The 13,862-nt window shown below is 40.1% G+C and overlaps 1 protein-coding gene across 5 annotated transcripts in view; it reads right to left on the reverse strand.

The window, feature by feature from the left end:
• THRA (thyroid hormone receptor alpha) overlaps positions 1 to 13,862 on the reverse strand; it is a 153,933-nt gene that overhangs the window by 48,604 nt on the left and 91,467 nt on the right. For all 5 annotated transcript variants that reach the window (XM_087892172.1, XM_060691655.2, XM_060691656.2 and 2 more), the window contains exon 3: positions 8,834 to 9,090. In XM_087892172.1, the coding sequence (XP_087748298.1) occupies positions 8,834 to 8,886 (53 nt within the window). In that variant the 5' untranslated portion in view covers positions 8,887 to 9,090. The remainder of the gene's footprint in view (positions 1 to 8,833; positions 9,091 to 13,862) is intronic.

A 13,862-nucleotide genomic window follows, 5' to 3' on the forward strand; every position in this document is an offset into this window, starting at 1 on the left:
AGAAATAGGCTAAATTTTAACCTCAGCAAGATGGAGTGGTTGTTGATCTATTCTAGAAGTTGATGTATCCTACCTAAAGAGCAAGTGCAGACCTTTGTACAATTTCATTTTGGTGCCCATTGTGGCTGCTTCTGGATAGAAGCCTTTGTTGATGGGTCACACATTCTCTTATACCTCGTGTTTCAACTCTTGCAATCTGCTACACATGGAGCTGCCCTTAAAAACCACTTGGAAGCTAAAAGCAATCCAGAATGCAACAGCCTAATTATAACAGGCATTTTACCCATTTAACATCTCTACTATGTGTTATGTGGGCTGAATTAACCCTAAAGAAATCAAATAATTGGCTTCACATCATCACATTGAAATTATTAAAAGGAAAAATAAGGAAGATTAAAATTAATCTTAGTGCAGGTAGCTAACTAGATCTGTTGATTTATAACTGACCTGATTGTTATGTGAACACAAGCACAGAGAAACTATAGTCTATCTTGCTCACACTATCCACCTAAGTCACAGCACAATTCACTTCCCAGGCTGAGTAACAAATGTGATTTGGGGAAAATGAAATGGAGATGAAGTGTACGTGACTGGGACAAGTTAATACATATCATTTGACTACTAGAATGTACTTGGCCAGCCCCTTTCTCTCTTTTGAACCTGTCAAATGTTTTTCCTAATTGTTTTTCAGGCTGAACCTCTTTTGTCATTCCCATATCCTTTTTGTCAAAAGCTCACCTTTTGTTGTTATTCTAAAAGTAAAATAAAATAGAGAGAAATATATGAAAACAAACAAAACCCGCTGAAGTTTCTTAAGACTTCACATTCCTAACCTAATGCCAGATTTGCGATTCAGTTTCCTTTCTGGAAACAAACAAAGACTGAGGATACTGCAGTGTGAATTGACAGCCTCTAGTTATAGCATTTGGAAATTACCTCACAAACTTGGTTGAAAATGAACTTCTCTATCAGTTCATGACATGACTGCAACCTCTGTGCATATTGCACATGCCTGTAAACTTACATACTTTTTTTTCATATGCATAACATTACCTGCCTCCCCAGACATTAATTTTTACATGGGAAAGGGGAATGTTATCACTTCAGTTTACCAGATTGGTTCTGCTACCACTTCAGAAGCTAGAATTTAGGTATCAACTGGTTAGTAGTAACAACTGGTTACTAATTCAGTGTATTTCACATAAACCCTGTACCCCAAATTTTGATATGAAGTTGTTTTCAGCATTGATTATAGTTCGTATATGATTGCCTGTAGTTAATCCTTAATTGCTACAGCTAAATTTATAAGCCACATTCACAAAAATTGTGATTTTCACCTATTGTTGGAGATTTGGCTTCAACAATATGCAAAACCATAAACTTGTTCTTTGTAAAATCTGGATAGAGAGATTCTACGTAAGTACTGTGTGCTAGTACTGTTTAAAATGTTTTAAAAAACATTTGCCTCTCAGTGATTGCAGTAAGAAGTGAAAATCCACAAAATAGTAATAGAAGCCAATAACTACAGATAAGATTATTCCAACAATATTAAAAATACGACTTTTCAATGGAGATAAAGTCACACATTAAGCTTCAATCTGTGATGTGTCTAGCTAGGAATATCCACACAAAAGAATGGAGAAAATACCTTACATATTGCATGGAAGTTGTCTTCTGAAAACATTACCTTGTTTGCTGGAACCTCCAATAGCACCTGTGGCAGTGTAGCATCCCAATTAAATCACAAATAAATTGTAAATTATTGAACTCTCAAAGAGATTTTGGGTGATTTGGGTGCATAGCATGGATCAGAAAGAGCTACTGACTTTCCCCCTAATTACCCATCATACATTTGATCTCTGAATTTTTTAAAATAACATCAACAGAAGGGAGAACATGTTTGTGTCAGATTCACAATCTGACACATCCAGAAGTCATCAGGTTCTATTTTAGGTTAAAATAATCCAAAGACGACAGAGTTGAAGATTGTCTCTTTCCAATAACCTAAATCAGAGACAGGCAGCATGGTATATGCAATTACCAGCAACCTATAAAAACTCTTCAGTAAGTTTTTATAGAGTCATTCAGTAAGCTCTCTAAACCAGGGATCACCAACCTTTCGGGCCTCAGGGACCACTAAATTTTAAATTTAAATTTTAAATTCTGCGGACCACTAATATGATCTGCCTAATGATCTGCTGGGTGGGCGTGGCTAGGTGGTCATGTGACTGGATGGGCGTAGCCAATTCAATGTCACTCATGTCAAGGGGCACCTTGCCAACCTCTACTCACCCCTCCCCTCCCATCCACTCATTGGCTGTCTGCCTGGGCTCCAGAGGTGGGTTTCAGCAGGTTCTGACCAGTTCTGGAGAACTAGTAGCAGAAATTTTGAGTAGTTCGGAGAACCGGTAAATACCACCTCTGACTGGCCCCGCCCCCATCTATTCTCTGCCTCCCAAGTCCCAGCTGATTGGGAGGAAATGGGGATTTTGCAGTAACCTTCTCCTGGATTGGGAAGGGAATGGAGATTTTACAGTATCCTTCCCCTACCATGCCCACCAAGCCACACCACAGAACTGGTAGTAAAAAATTTTGAAACCCACCACTGCTGGACTCCTTGGGGCCCCAACAGAAAGCAGTTGTTGGGGCTAAGCAGCCACCACGAGAAAGAGTTGGCAAAACAGCTCAGTTCAAATTGGATCTGACTGAGAAGGAGACTCATGAGAAGCACCTCACTGAGGACTATGAGCATAGGCTTTTCAAGCAGAGGGAAGACCTGCGGGAGTGCAAGGCCAGGTACAGGTGCCTGGAGGCTCAGCGGGCTGAGATGGTCAGCCAGTTCCAGGCCATGATGCAATCCCACTGGAAGAAGGCCCTCCGGCTCTTCACCACCAGCGGCACTTCCCTCCAGCCTTCGCCCAAAGCCCCACACCAGGAGGCCGAAACAGGCTCCGAGTCAGAATTTCTGTCCCCCTCCGACCCGCACAAAAAGACCCCAAAGGGGAGACTCTCTGCAGCAACACAAATGTTCACTGCACGTATCTGGCCCAGGGGCCGTAGTTTGAGGACACTATAGTTTAGTGCAATATAAGAAAATGCAAATAATTTGTCTGCGGACAACCAAAATTTTCTCACGGACCACCAGTGGTCCACGGACCACCAGTTGGTGACCACTGCTCTAAACCACTTGATTTTGTTTACCTTTTTTTTTAGGTTCTTTCAATTCAGCTAATGTTATCATGTGAATCAGCCCAGGCAAAGAAAATGGATAAGAAGGAAATCTACAGGAGTGTATTGATGAATCTTTATTTATAAATAACTACAGCAGAAAAATAAGGCTGCTTTTTCACTGTATATCTAAAACTAGTTATGAAATTGAACTCTCCCACTAGCACCACTAAAAATTATATGAAAGGCTTTGGATCCTTTACTTTTATTTTCAGCCTTCACACAAATCTGCATTTTGACTCACAGCCTTGTTCACACACCCACATGGGCATTTTAGCAATTTCAGCCACATACTAGCACCCATTCACAGGGTAGTCCTATGAGTAGGCCTGTACTTGAGTTATGGTTCTCCTTCAAAGGGGAATGTACGCTCAGAAAACTTCACTTACAACAAAAGAACACACCTGAAAAATTGATTTGTTTCTTTGTCCAATAAAAAGAGAAGTTGATGAAACAAAAGATTTCAATACAATAATATTTTTCAAAGCAATACACTATTTCTCAAAGTTTCTAGATTTTAGTAATAGAAGGATTTTGTGGTCCATAATTAGTTTATAATTATTTATTACACTAAAAATAGTCTATAAACTATTTTTTGTGAATCACACATGAATTAGCCAACAATCATAAAAAGAAGCCATTTGATATAATAGAATAACAGAAAAATAAAGATGGAAGGGAGCTTGGAGGTCTTCTAATCCAATCCCCTGCTCAAGCAGGAAACCCTATAACAGTTATGGCGAATCTTTTTGGCACTGAGTGCCGAAAAGGGAGCGCACACGCACACGCTCGCTTGTCAGGGACGCGACCTGGAAGAGGAGCTGCCCGGTGCGCATGTGCAACCGGAAACCAGAACTTCCAGTTTCCAGCGCACGCATGCACGCCAGGCAGCTCCTCTTCCGGTTTCTGGTGCACATGCGCGTGCAACAGTCAACTGGCTGGCACGCATGCGCGCACAGAAACCGGAAGACCAGCTCTTCCCATTTCCAGCACTGCCGTGCACGCGAAGACCAGCTAATCATTGCACATGCATGTGTGCCAGGAACCCGGAAGAGCAACGGGCAAGGTTGTGCATGCCGGGTGACATGGCTCTGCATGCCACTTCGGGCACGAATGCCATAGGTTCGCCATCACAACCCTATAACATTTCAGACAAATAGTTGTCCAATCTCTCCTTAAAATACAACAAAGAGAGGGAGATATACCCCTTTACCGAAAAATATCTACCAGTAAGAGAGCTGTCTCCATGGGATTGTTTGTGAAGGGATGGACTTCAGAAAGATTTGCTATAGAGTATGCTGGCTCACTGCCACAAAGTGTTGTCTTTTTGCAAGAAACTGAAATGCAGTGCTTTGCCTACTTAAGAGGACACTTAGGGTCAATGCCAAGACCCAACCTAAAGCCCATGAAGAAGATGAGTATCACGCTGCCTTTAAAAATAGAGGAAGGAAACTTTGAGGCAAGAGGGCCTCAAAGATCCTGGACAGGTTATTTTGGATAGCTCTCTGAAACAAGCCAGGATTTTTACAGGAGCCACTGCTGTGAGTGCCAAGGACATTGTCCAAGTACCTGACTCTCTGCACAGCCAGTCCAGAGCCAGCAATTTTACAAAATATTATTGCATCTGAGCAAAGTGGGGAGAGTGCCCTTCAAATGACTCACAGGAAGGCACAAGCCATGCTTTGAGAACCATTGTAGCAATGCAATGCAATATTATCCTCACACTAACAATTAGGAGCTGCCTACTGGCTTTTCTAGTTCATAATTAATTCTGATTAAAATAAGAACAAGAACCACCCAGCTTTTCTCATTTACATCTTATCAAAGTACAACTCATTCTCTGGCAACATCTCTGATCTGCCATATCCCCATAGTGTTTCCTTTCTTCTGTCCTCAGTCATGACTAGCTGTACAGATGTTTTCCCTTAAATTGCCAGGAACCAGTGATAATTTCAAGATGCATACAATCTGTTCATCTTAACTATCCATGTTAGCAAAAGTACAGCCCACTATCTATAGATTACGTTGGTGTATACAATCCTTTCCCTTATGTGCCTTATGACTCCCATAATTTTTTCTCTGTGTAAAAAGAGTGATGTCACTGCTAGAATTACTTGGTCTGTTATGTGGATATTTGGGTGGTTTAGGGGTGGGGAATTTTGGTGGATGGAAGTGTGTCTGGGGATTGTCATGTGTGACTGTACTACCAAGAGCCTTGGTAGTACAGTGGTCTAAGGCACCCTGTTATTAAGCTGGTTATTAAGACCAGCAGCCTGCAATTACTGCAGGTTCGAATCTCGCCAAGGCTCAAGGTTGACTCAGCCTTCCATCCTTTCTAAGGTAGGTAAATTGAGGACCCAGTTGTGGGGGCAATAAGCTGACTTTGTATAAATATACAAAAGGATGAAGGCTATTGCTGAGCACATTGTAAGCCGCCCTGAGTCTCCGGAGAAGGGCGGCATATAAATAAATTTAAAAAAAAAAGTGTGTTGGCCTTGGACTCTGGGTGTTATGTGAATTTCATTGTATGGGTATACTGTGTACATACGTACAATGACAATAATTAATATAATATAATAAATATAATAAATATAATATAATATAATATAATATAATATAATATAATATAATATAATATAATATAATATAATATAATATAATATAATATAATATAATAAATTTATTTATTTATTTTCTATCAAATTTCTATACCGCCCTACTCCCAGAGGATTCAGGGCGGTGAACAGCCAAGATAAAATACAGATAATACAAACATTAAAAGTCCATTAAAATTATTAAATATTTTGGCCGAAAACAAATTTAAAACACCCAATTTGTAAAACGATTTAAAAATTTAAAAGGGAGAGTTAGGCCAGGCCAGCCTGCTGAAATAAAAATGTTTTGAGAGCACGACGAAACGTGCGCAGATCCGGGATCCTCCGTATCTCCGGGGGGAGCTCGTTCCAGATGGTAGGTGCCCCCACAGAGAAGGCTCTCTCCCTGGGGGCCGCCAGTCGACACTGTTTGGCCGACGGCACCCTGAGAAGCCCCTCTCTATGGGAGCATACTGGTCGGTGAGAGGCTACTGATAGCAGAAGGCGGTCTCGTAAATACCCCGGTCCAATGCCATGGAGCCAGTGCAGCTCGTGCAGGAGGGGGGTCACATGGGAGTGCCACGCCGCTCCCATAACCACCTGCGCGGCCACATTCTGAACCAGCTGGAGCCTCTGGGTGCTCCTCAAGGGGAGCCCCATGTAGAGAGCATTGCAATAGTCCAGGCGGGAAGTAAAGGGAGCATGAGTGACCATATTTAACGAGTCCCGATCCAGAAAGGGACGCAACTGGCGAATCAGGCGGACCTGATAAAAAGTCCCCCTGGCCACAGCCGTCAAGTGCTTTTCCAAAGACAGCCGTGAGTCCAGGAGGACACCCAGGTTGCGAGCCATTTCCATGGGGGCCAATGACTCTCCCCCAATAGTCAGTGATGGCACCAACTGACTATATCAGGATGTCGGAAACCACAGCCACTCGGTCTTGGATGGGTTGAGCCTGAGTTTGTTTCTCCCCATTCAGATCCGCACAGCCTCCAGGCACCGGGACATCACTTCAAGGGCATCATTGGGGTGGTCTGGGGTGGAGATGTACAGCTGAGTGTCGTCAGCGTACTGTTGGTACTTCACCCCGAAACCACGGATGATCTCACCCAGCGGCTTCACATAAATGTTGAACAGAAGGGGTGAGAGGACCGACCCTTGTGGCACCCCACATATAAGGGGCTTCGGGATCAACCTCTGCCCCCCTGTCAACACGGACTGCGACCGGTCAGAAAGAAAGGAGGAGAACCACCGTAGGATGGTGCCCCCCACCCCTAACTCCTCTAGCCGGTACAGCATGATACCATGGTCGATGGTATCAAAAGCTGCTGAGAGGTCTAATAGGACCAGGACAGAGGAACAACCCCTGTCCCAAGCCCTCCAGAGATCATCAACCAATGCGATTATAATATAATATAATATAATATAATATAATATAATATAATATAATATAATATAATATAATATAGTAATGTAATGTAATGTAATGTAATATAATGTAATATAATATAATACAATTAATATAATATAATATAATATAATATAATATGATATGATATGATATGATATGATATGATATGATATGATATGATATGATATGATATAATATAATATAATATAATATAATATAATATAATATAATATAATATAATATAATATATATGCAAGCCTTGGCGTATTCGGGTCTTTTCCCGTGTAAGATTGAGAGTATCTTAGCGACGTTTTGACGAGGTCCCACTTGTCATCTTCAGGCTGGTGTCTTCAGCTTCGTGCCTGTGCGAGCAAATGGCATGACGCCGAAGACAGCAGCCTGAAGATGATGAGTGGGACCTCGTCGAAATATCGCCAAGATACTCTCAATCTTACACGGGAAAAGACCCGAATATGCCAAAACTTGCATACCTGTACCGTGAAAATCTACAAATATATATATATAAAGTTTCTCTATAGAGAGAGAGTGAAACTTCTCTCTATATAAAGAGAAGATTCCCCCTTCTCATTATTATTTGCCCACAGGCTTGTTTTCAAGTGGGTTTGGTACCCATTTGAAAAAAAAATACTAAACCAATTCTCAAAACCAGCATCTCTGATATCTGGTTTGTGGAGTCTGGGATGGAGCAGGTTTGAAGTATCACTCCTGTTTCATCGCTTCATATAATGAATTTGGGGAAGTACTAGATTTTGACAAATGACTAAATCTCTGGTGTTTAGCAGTGTTGTGATCATCTGCTGCCAGCTGGTGATGTTCAGAAAAGGGAAGACGGCCAAAAACAGAAAGTTAACCAAAGGCTTTGCTTAACATGCCTGTACACTGAAATCAGGATGTCACCAGAACTGAGGATTGAAAGGCAGAATAGGAGTCAGCAAGTATTATGCTGGTTTAGTTTTCTGCTGGTTCAGGGATGAGTGAGTAGCATTTTGACTGAGCCATGAGGAAAGACTTACAATTAAAAAAAAACAAAAACTGGTAGTGAGAAGTTGCCAAATTTTTAGATCTACTTTTAAAAAGCATTAAAAACTGCTTTTGAATTCTGAATTCTTGAACACTGAATTCTTAATATGATGCTAAATTGTATGTTTCATGATGAGAATGCAGAGAGCAGCAGAGGTAGCATCAAATGGAAAAACACTAAAATCAGAGGTCTAATTCAAACTCTGTTACTGTTAAAAAAAACCCAAAAACTTTATATTCCCCATTGTTCCCCCTAAAAGTTAATGAGGTATTGCAGGACAATCAGAAATGGGTCAAATTGGGATAACTGAGAATCAAGAATACTCAAAAGATACTTCAAAAGATCCCGGAGATCTTTGTAGAAATTTAATTTTTAAATTTTCAGCACACAGCTACTTTTTAGCGTGTCCCATCAACAAGAATAGAGCTTTTTACCATGTGCATTTCTAGGACAAATTCAGAACTAAATAGAGGTTTTGAAAATGTCACTGAAGGAAATCTCCAACGTTCGCTAATTGTTTTAATGCTCTGTAGACTGCCATCAATTTGATGACCTTACCGGGTGTCCTCTGGCTCCGATAGGCACTCCACCGTGCTGGGCTTCTGTTCCATTCACCGCAATTCCATCCAGGATCAATAAAGAGAGACCAAGGTGGGCTCCGCCCCCAGAGGCAACACTCCACGGTCGCCACGACAGATGTGGATTTGATATTTGAGGGAGGAGGGGCTATTATGCTATGAGGCAAGCCCCATTGTGGTCTCCTTCACTGTTGGCAAATTGCAAGTATTCTGGGTCAAAAGCTTGAAGAGGAGACCCTATAAAGATAAAAAGAAAGAACAGATTTCTTATTCATGTTTTATCTTGAGTCCTTCCCATTCTCTTGACTTTGGAACAAAAATTTAAAAACGTTCTAATTCACTGACATGTACATGTAACATGCTGGTTATAACATTACCTAATTTCTGAATCTTTCCTCCTAAATTCTAATTTTTTGCAATTCAAAACCACAAAAACCAGGATGAAATATATGAATGAAATACAGTTTTGTCTATGCCTGCTTATTATGAATACATATAAAATAAAATAAAAAAATAAAAAATAAATAAAAATAGGAGGAAGAAAAAAAGAAATATTTTTGAGCACAGACACGTTGGCTGAATTCTACATGCATTTAACCAAGGAAGAACTATTTTAGCAATTATCCCCCTTCTTCTTGTGAGGGGGGATAATTCCTCTTGTCTCCAGACACCTGTTGCTGTACTGGTGTTAAAGCAGCATTTCCCCCCTTATTCTCACATTATGTACCAGCAGCCCAAAAGTGTATGAAATTAATTACTTTTTCCAGCACTTCTGATGCTAGAAACAAAGTCATGTAACCAGTAGTGGAATAATCACTTTTGAATGTTTTAGTCGATGTGAGAGACCCATCCCATCCCCAGTTGGTTTCTTCACTGTGATTCTGTTATTTGTTCTGCAGAGATTTGGACAAAATGCTTTAAATTATTGGCTCACCTTCATCCCCAATGATGGGGGACTAGCATCTTATCTTGGTAAAGGGGAAAGGCCTGTTGTTAGGCCAAGAATCAAGAGGCCTGGAAAAGGCAGCAGATGTGAGGCTATCAAGACATTTCAAACAGTGCCCTGGAATATTGCCCAGATTGTATTTCCTTCAGTAATGCCCACATGCAATGAACACTTGCACATTATTTATTTAAATATTTATTATTTATTCATTAGCTTTGTACAACCATTCAGTTCAGAAATGATTCTAAGGTGGTGTACAATACTAAAAACAGGTAACAATTAATAAGAAATTATAGCAATAATCAAGAACAATCTTCTGTCTCAGTCTCATGCAAGTGCTCTCTGAAGGATCCTACCACCCAAATTAGCTCAGGGCAAAAATCCAGATTTTAAGGAGTTTTTAAAACAAGGTTGGTGGGGGGATACAAATTTCAGGGAAAATGCTGTTCCAGAGGCAGGTAGTGACCAAGAAAGTATACTTCCTGGGTTTCATTGACCCAATATGCCAATATGTCAGAACATGCCAACTCTGTGAAATCGAACAGGTAAAAAATATCAGGTAGACTATAGAAAATAGAGTCTACCTGAAAATAAATGGACCCTCAAATAGCTATGCCCTAGGCCACAAAAGGCTTTAAAGATGATAATTAGTATCCTAATTGCACCTGGAAAACTACCAGCAGACTGTGCAATGTTACATGGGCATACTGAGACATCCCATAATTACTCGTGTAAGATGACCAATCCATGAATGACTGTCTGAAGGACAGTCCAGATCACTTGAGTCCCAACAGCTTTTTGAGAAGAAAGTGCACTATCATGCTTCAATACTGGCAGAACCATTCCTACCTCAAAGAAACTGACCCTATAACAAGGACAAACTACACACTATCTAACAAGTAAGGAGGGGGCAAGATCAGGGGTGAAATGCTCCCAGTTCAGACTGAATCGCCCGATCCGGTAGCGATGGCAGCGGGTGGTTCGGAGAACCGGTAGCAAAAATTCCTGTTCCCCCCCCCATGCCCAGCTGAGCCACGCGATCATCAGAGGCTTTTTTTAAAAAAAATTTTAAAAGCATTTTTTCTACAACCTCTTTGGCCAAAAAAAAAAAAAGCTTTTAAAAGTAAAGTGTAAAAAAAAAAAAAGAGTTGGCCACGCCCACTCAGTCACATTACCCCCCCACAAGCCACACCCACAGAACCGGTAGTAACAAATTTTACATTTCACCACTGGGCAAGATATAATAAACAAATGGTTGTTTGGGCGAGCAGTCTTGAGGATTCCATCTCCTTCCCTGGGAGTCACAGGTGTAAACTTGTCCCATCTAACAAATCCAAACTATGTTTCAGGCCCCTCAGTGGGAACAGCCAGTCAGATCCAACTATAAGTGAATCTGAGTAACTATATTAATAATATATTAAAGAATATTAGGCCTCCCAGGTTTGATTCCAAAAATCAGGATAGCGATTAAACAGTAGGAATGAAATTCAGCAAATTCTAACTCTTTTTTGCTATCTGGTGGTCATCAGGATTTCTGCAGCTCAAATCTGGAAGACTCAGTAAACAGTTGTGTTTCTTCATATGTCTGATTCAGTAATGCAGGTAATAATAAGGTCATGCTCTTATTATATTTTATAGTTCAAGTCTCCTTATCCCTTTTCATTGACTACAGCTAGTGGGAATTCAAAATTTCCCTTCCACAGCTCTTCTCTAAAGCCTAGAGCTTTAATTTTTCCTAAACTATACTATTGGTATAGTATATTAATTAACATATTATTGCATTTATTTGCCTCACTCGGCTTTTGTTTGTTTTGTTCATTTAAATTTTGCTGGTCATTGACCGAATAAATATTATTGATTTTCTAAAGAACTGAAAACATTGAGATGCAACATTTGTTTCTATGTATTATGCTCTTGCTGCAATTCTTTAGAACTAGAATAATTATCAAGAATGTGAGCTATTAATCAGTAAGTCCCTGCAAATAAGTTCAGGATGTTTTCTAAAAAAACCATTACCTTTCACTTTTAACTTCTTCACAAGTTAAGAATGGTAACAGTATAAACAGCGTATCAGTGTCTTTCTATCATATCAGAGCCATTGTATATAAGTATAACTGTACCATAATATCTTAGGGCATAACAAAAAGAGTTATAGATTCTTATTATGCTTGTATTTTATTACTAAGGTACAGACATTGAGAAAAGCTAATTTTTGTTTGTTTGTAAGGCTTGGTAGATCTGATCTATTAAAGGGCAAGATACAGTATAATTAATGATCCCATTATTGTACTCTTAAAAAACATTAGAAACGTAACTTGGCTGAGGGTACCGTGGACTGACAAGAAAACAAATTGATGGATCATCAAACATATTAGCCCAGAGTTCTCACTCGAGGCTCACTCGAGACCAAGCTCAAATTATCCTACTTTGAATACAATATAGAAAGACTCGGCTCTCTGGAAAGGACTTTAATGCTAGGAAAGGTAGAAGCTAAGAGGTTGACCAGCAGCAAGGTAGATGGATTTAGTTATAGTGGTGATGAGTGGTCTATTGGGAGACATAAAAGAACAGGTTAGGGATATTGTCATAGAGAAAATCTATGAGTGTGGTTGCTAGGAGCTGAAAATGACTAGACAGCATATAATCAATAAATCAAACTTGGCTCACTGACTAACCAACATTCTGCTATATACATCTGTTCTGGTGCTTCATAGCTGAATTCACATATGACATGCTAAGTCAGGATTTTAAAAGCCATAGTTGGTTGATTAATATAATTTATAATACTTATAGTTTATGTTTAACTGGGTTTACACATCGTGCTAAGCCCAAAGCAAAGAAACTACAATGTAATTTCAGTTGATGTGTGAATCCAGCAATTTAAAAACAGTGGTCCACAGCGGGTAAATGCAATCAGTCATTTAGTCTGGAGCTGCAGACACATGGTTTCTGTATCAGCTTTGGTGTTTTATGGACTACTCTAATGTATCCATGCTTAAATTGGAAAGTGGATTTAGGACTTTAAATTCATCAATCTGAGCCCATGGAACAAGCCTCTTTGAAATAGCATGTACAAGTGACATGTGGTATATGAAAAAAAAAAAAAAGATCAGATCAAAGACCACCTCACACGACAGCCAAACCAAATCATTTTGGGAATTTTATGAACACAGAATAATGAACAGTTACCTCCTCTTGTCTACATTCAGCATCAGGTAGTGTGGTTCACCACTGAATCTGCCATTAGGCAAAATGGACGGTACAAGATGAGGCCCGTGGAAGCACTGTTTTGTGAACCCTAAGTGACCTTGTCTCTCTCTAGTTCATTATCAGGGATAAAAGAAAACCAAACCCTCTGTCCAATCAATTTCAGAATTGAAGACAACACAATAGGGGCATCAATTTGCCTTTGACCTCAATCAAAATGCCTTGAACTTGTTCTAGTTCAGTTATGTTATCCCAGCTGACAGAGGCTGAAAAATCTCTTCTATGAACTTGTATAATTCCTCTTAAAAAGCAAACTTTGCATCTCCCAGATATGACAGGACTGCAGCAACAGAATCCCAAAGCTGCAAAGCCAAAAGCCCATCACACCCCAGGAGCTGGACTGAGGAAAGCCAATCAGTATCAATGGAGCTTCATAAAAATATTGGCATTTGGTTCCATAACAGCCCCATCTCTTGTCTCCTGTGCTGCAGAGAAAACAGAAGGTTCTTTCTATGCCCGGTAATATCAGAAAACCTGTCAAAATCCCCTGTGCTGAAGCTCAGGTTCTCTAGGCAAGATGGTCCCAAAAATAAACACGCACCTACCTAAGTCAAAAAGGAACCAGGCTGAGAAGGAGATGGGGGAAGGGAGAGGGAGAACTGCTGGAGTGTGTTAAAAGGATTATATCTAGCCTTTTTTAAAAAACTCCACTTCAAAGTGATCACTATTACTTATGCATAAATTTAAATAAAGACTTGTCCATAAGAAATAAATCTCCCTGTTAGAAAGATATACCAGCCCAAAGATGGGAGAGTCGTGGCTTAAATAGGATCGTCTTTTTCCTAGCATGGAGCTA

The sequence above is a fragment of the Pantherophis guttatus genome, chromosome 4 (genome assembly GCF_059756535.1).
Source record: "Pantherophis guttatus breed Tessera chromosome 4, ASM5975653v1, whole genome shotgun sequence".
In the NCBI taxonomy this organism is placed as follows: domain Eukaryota; kingdom Metazoa; phylum Chordata; class Lepidosauria; order Squamata; family Colubridae; genus Pantherophis; species Pantherophis guttatus.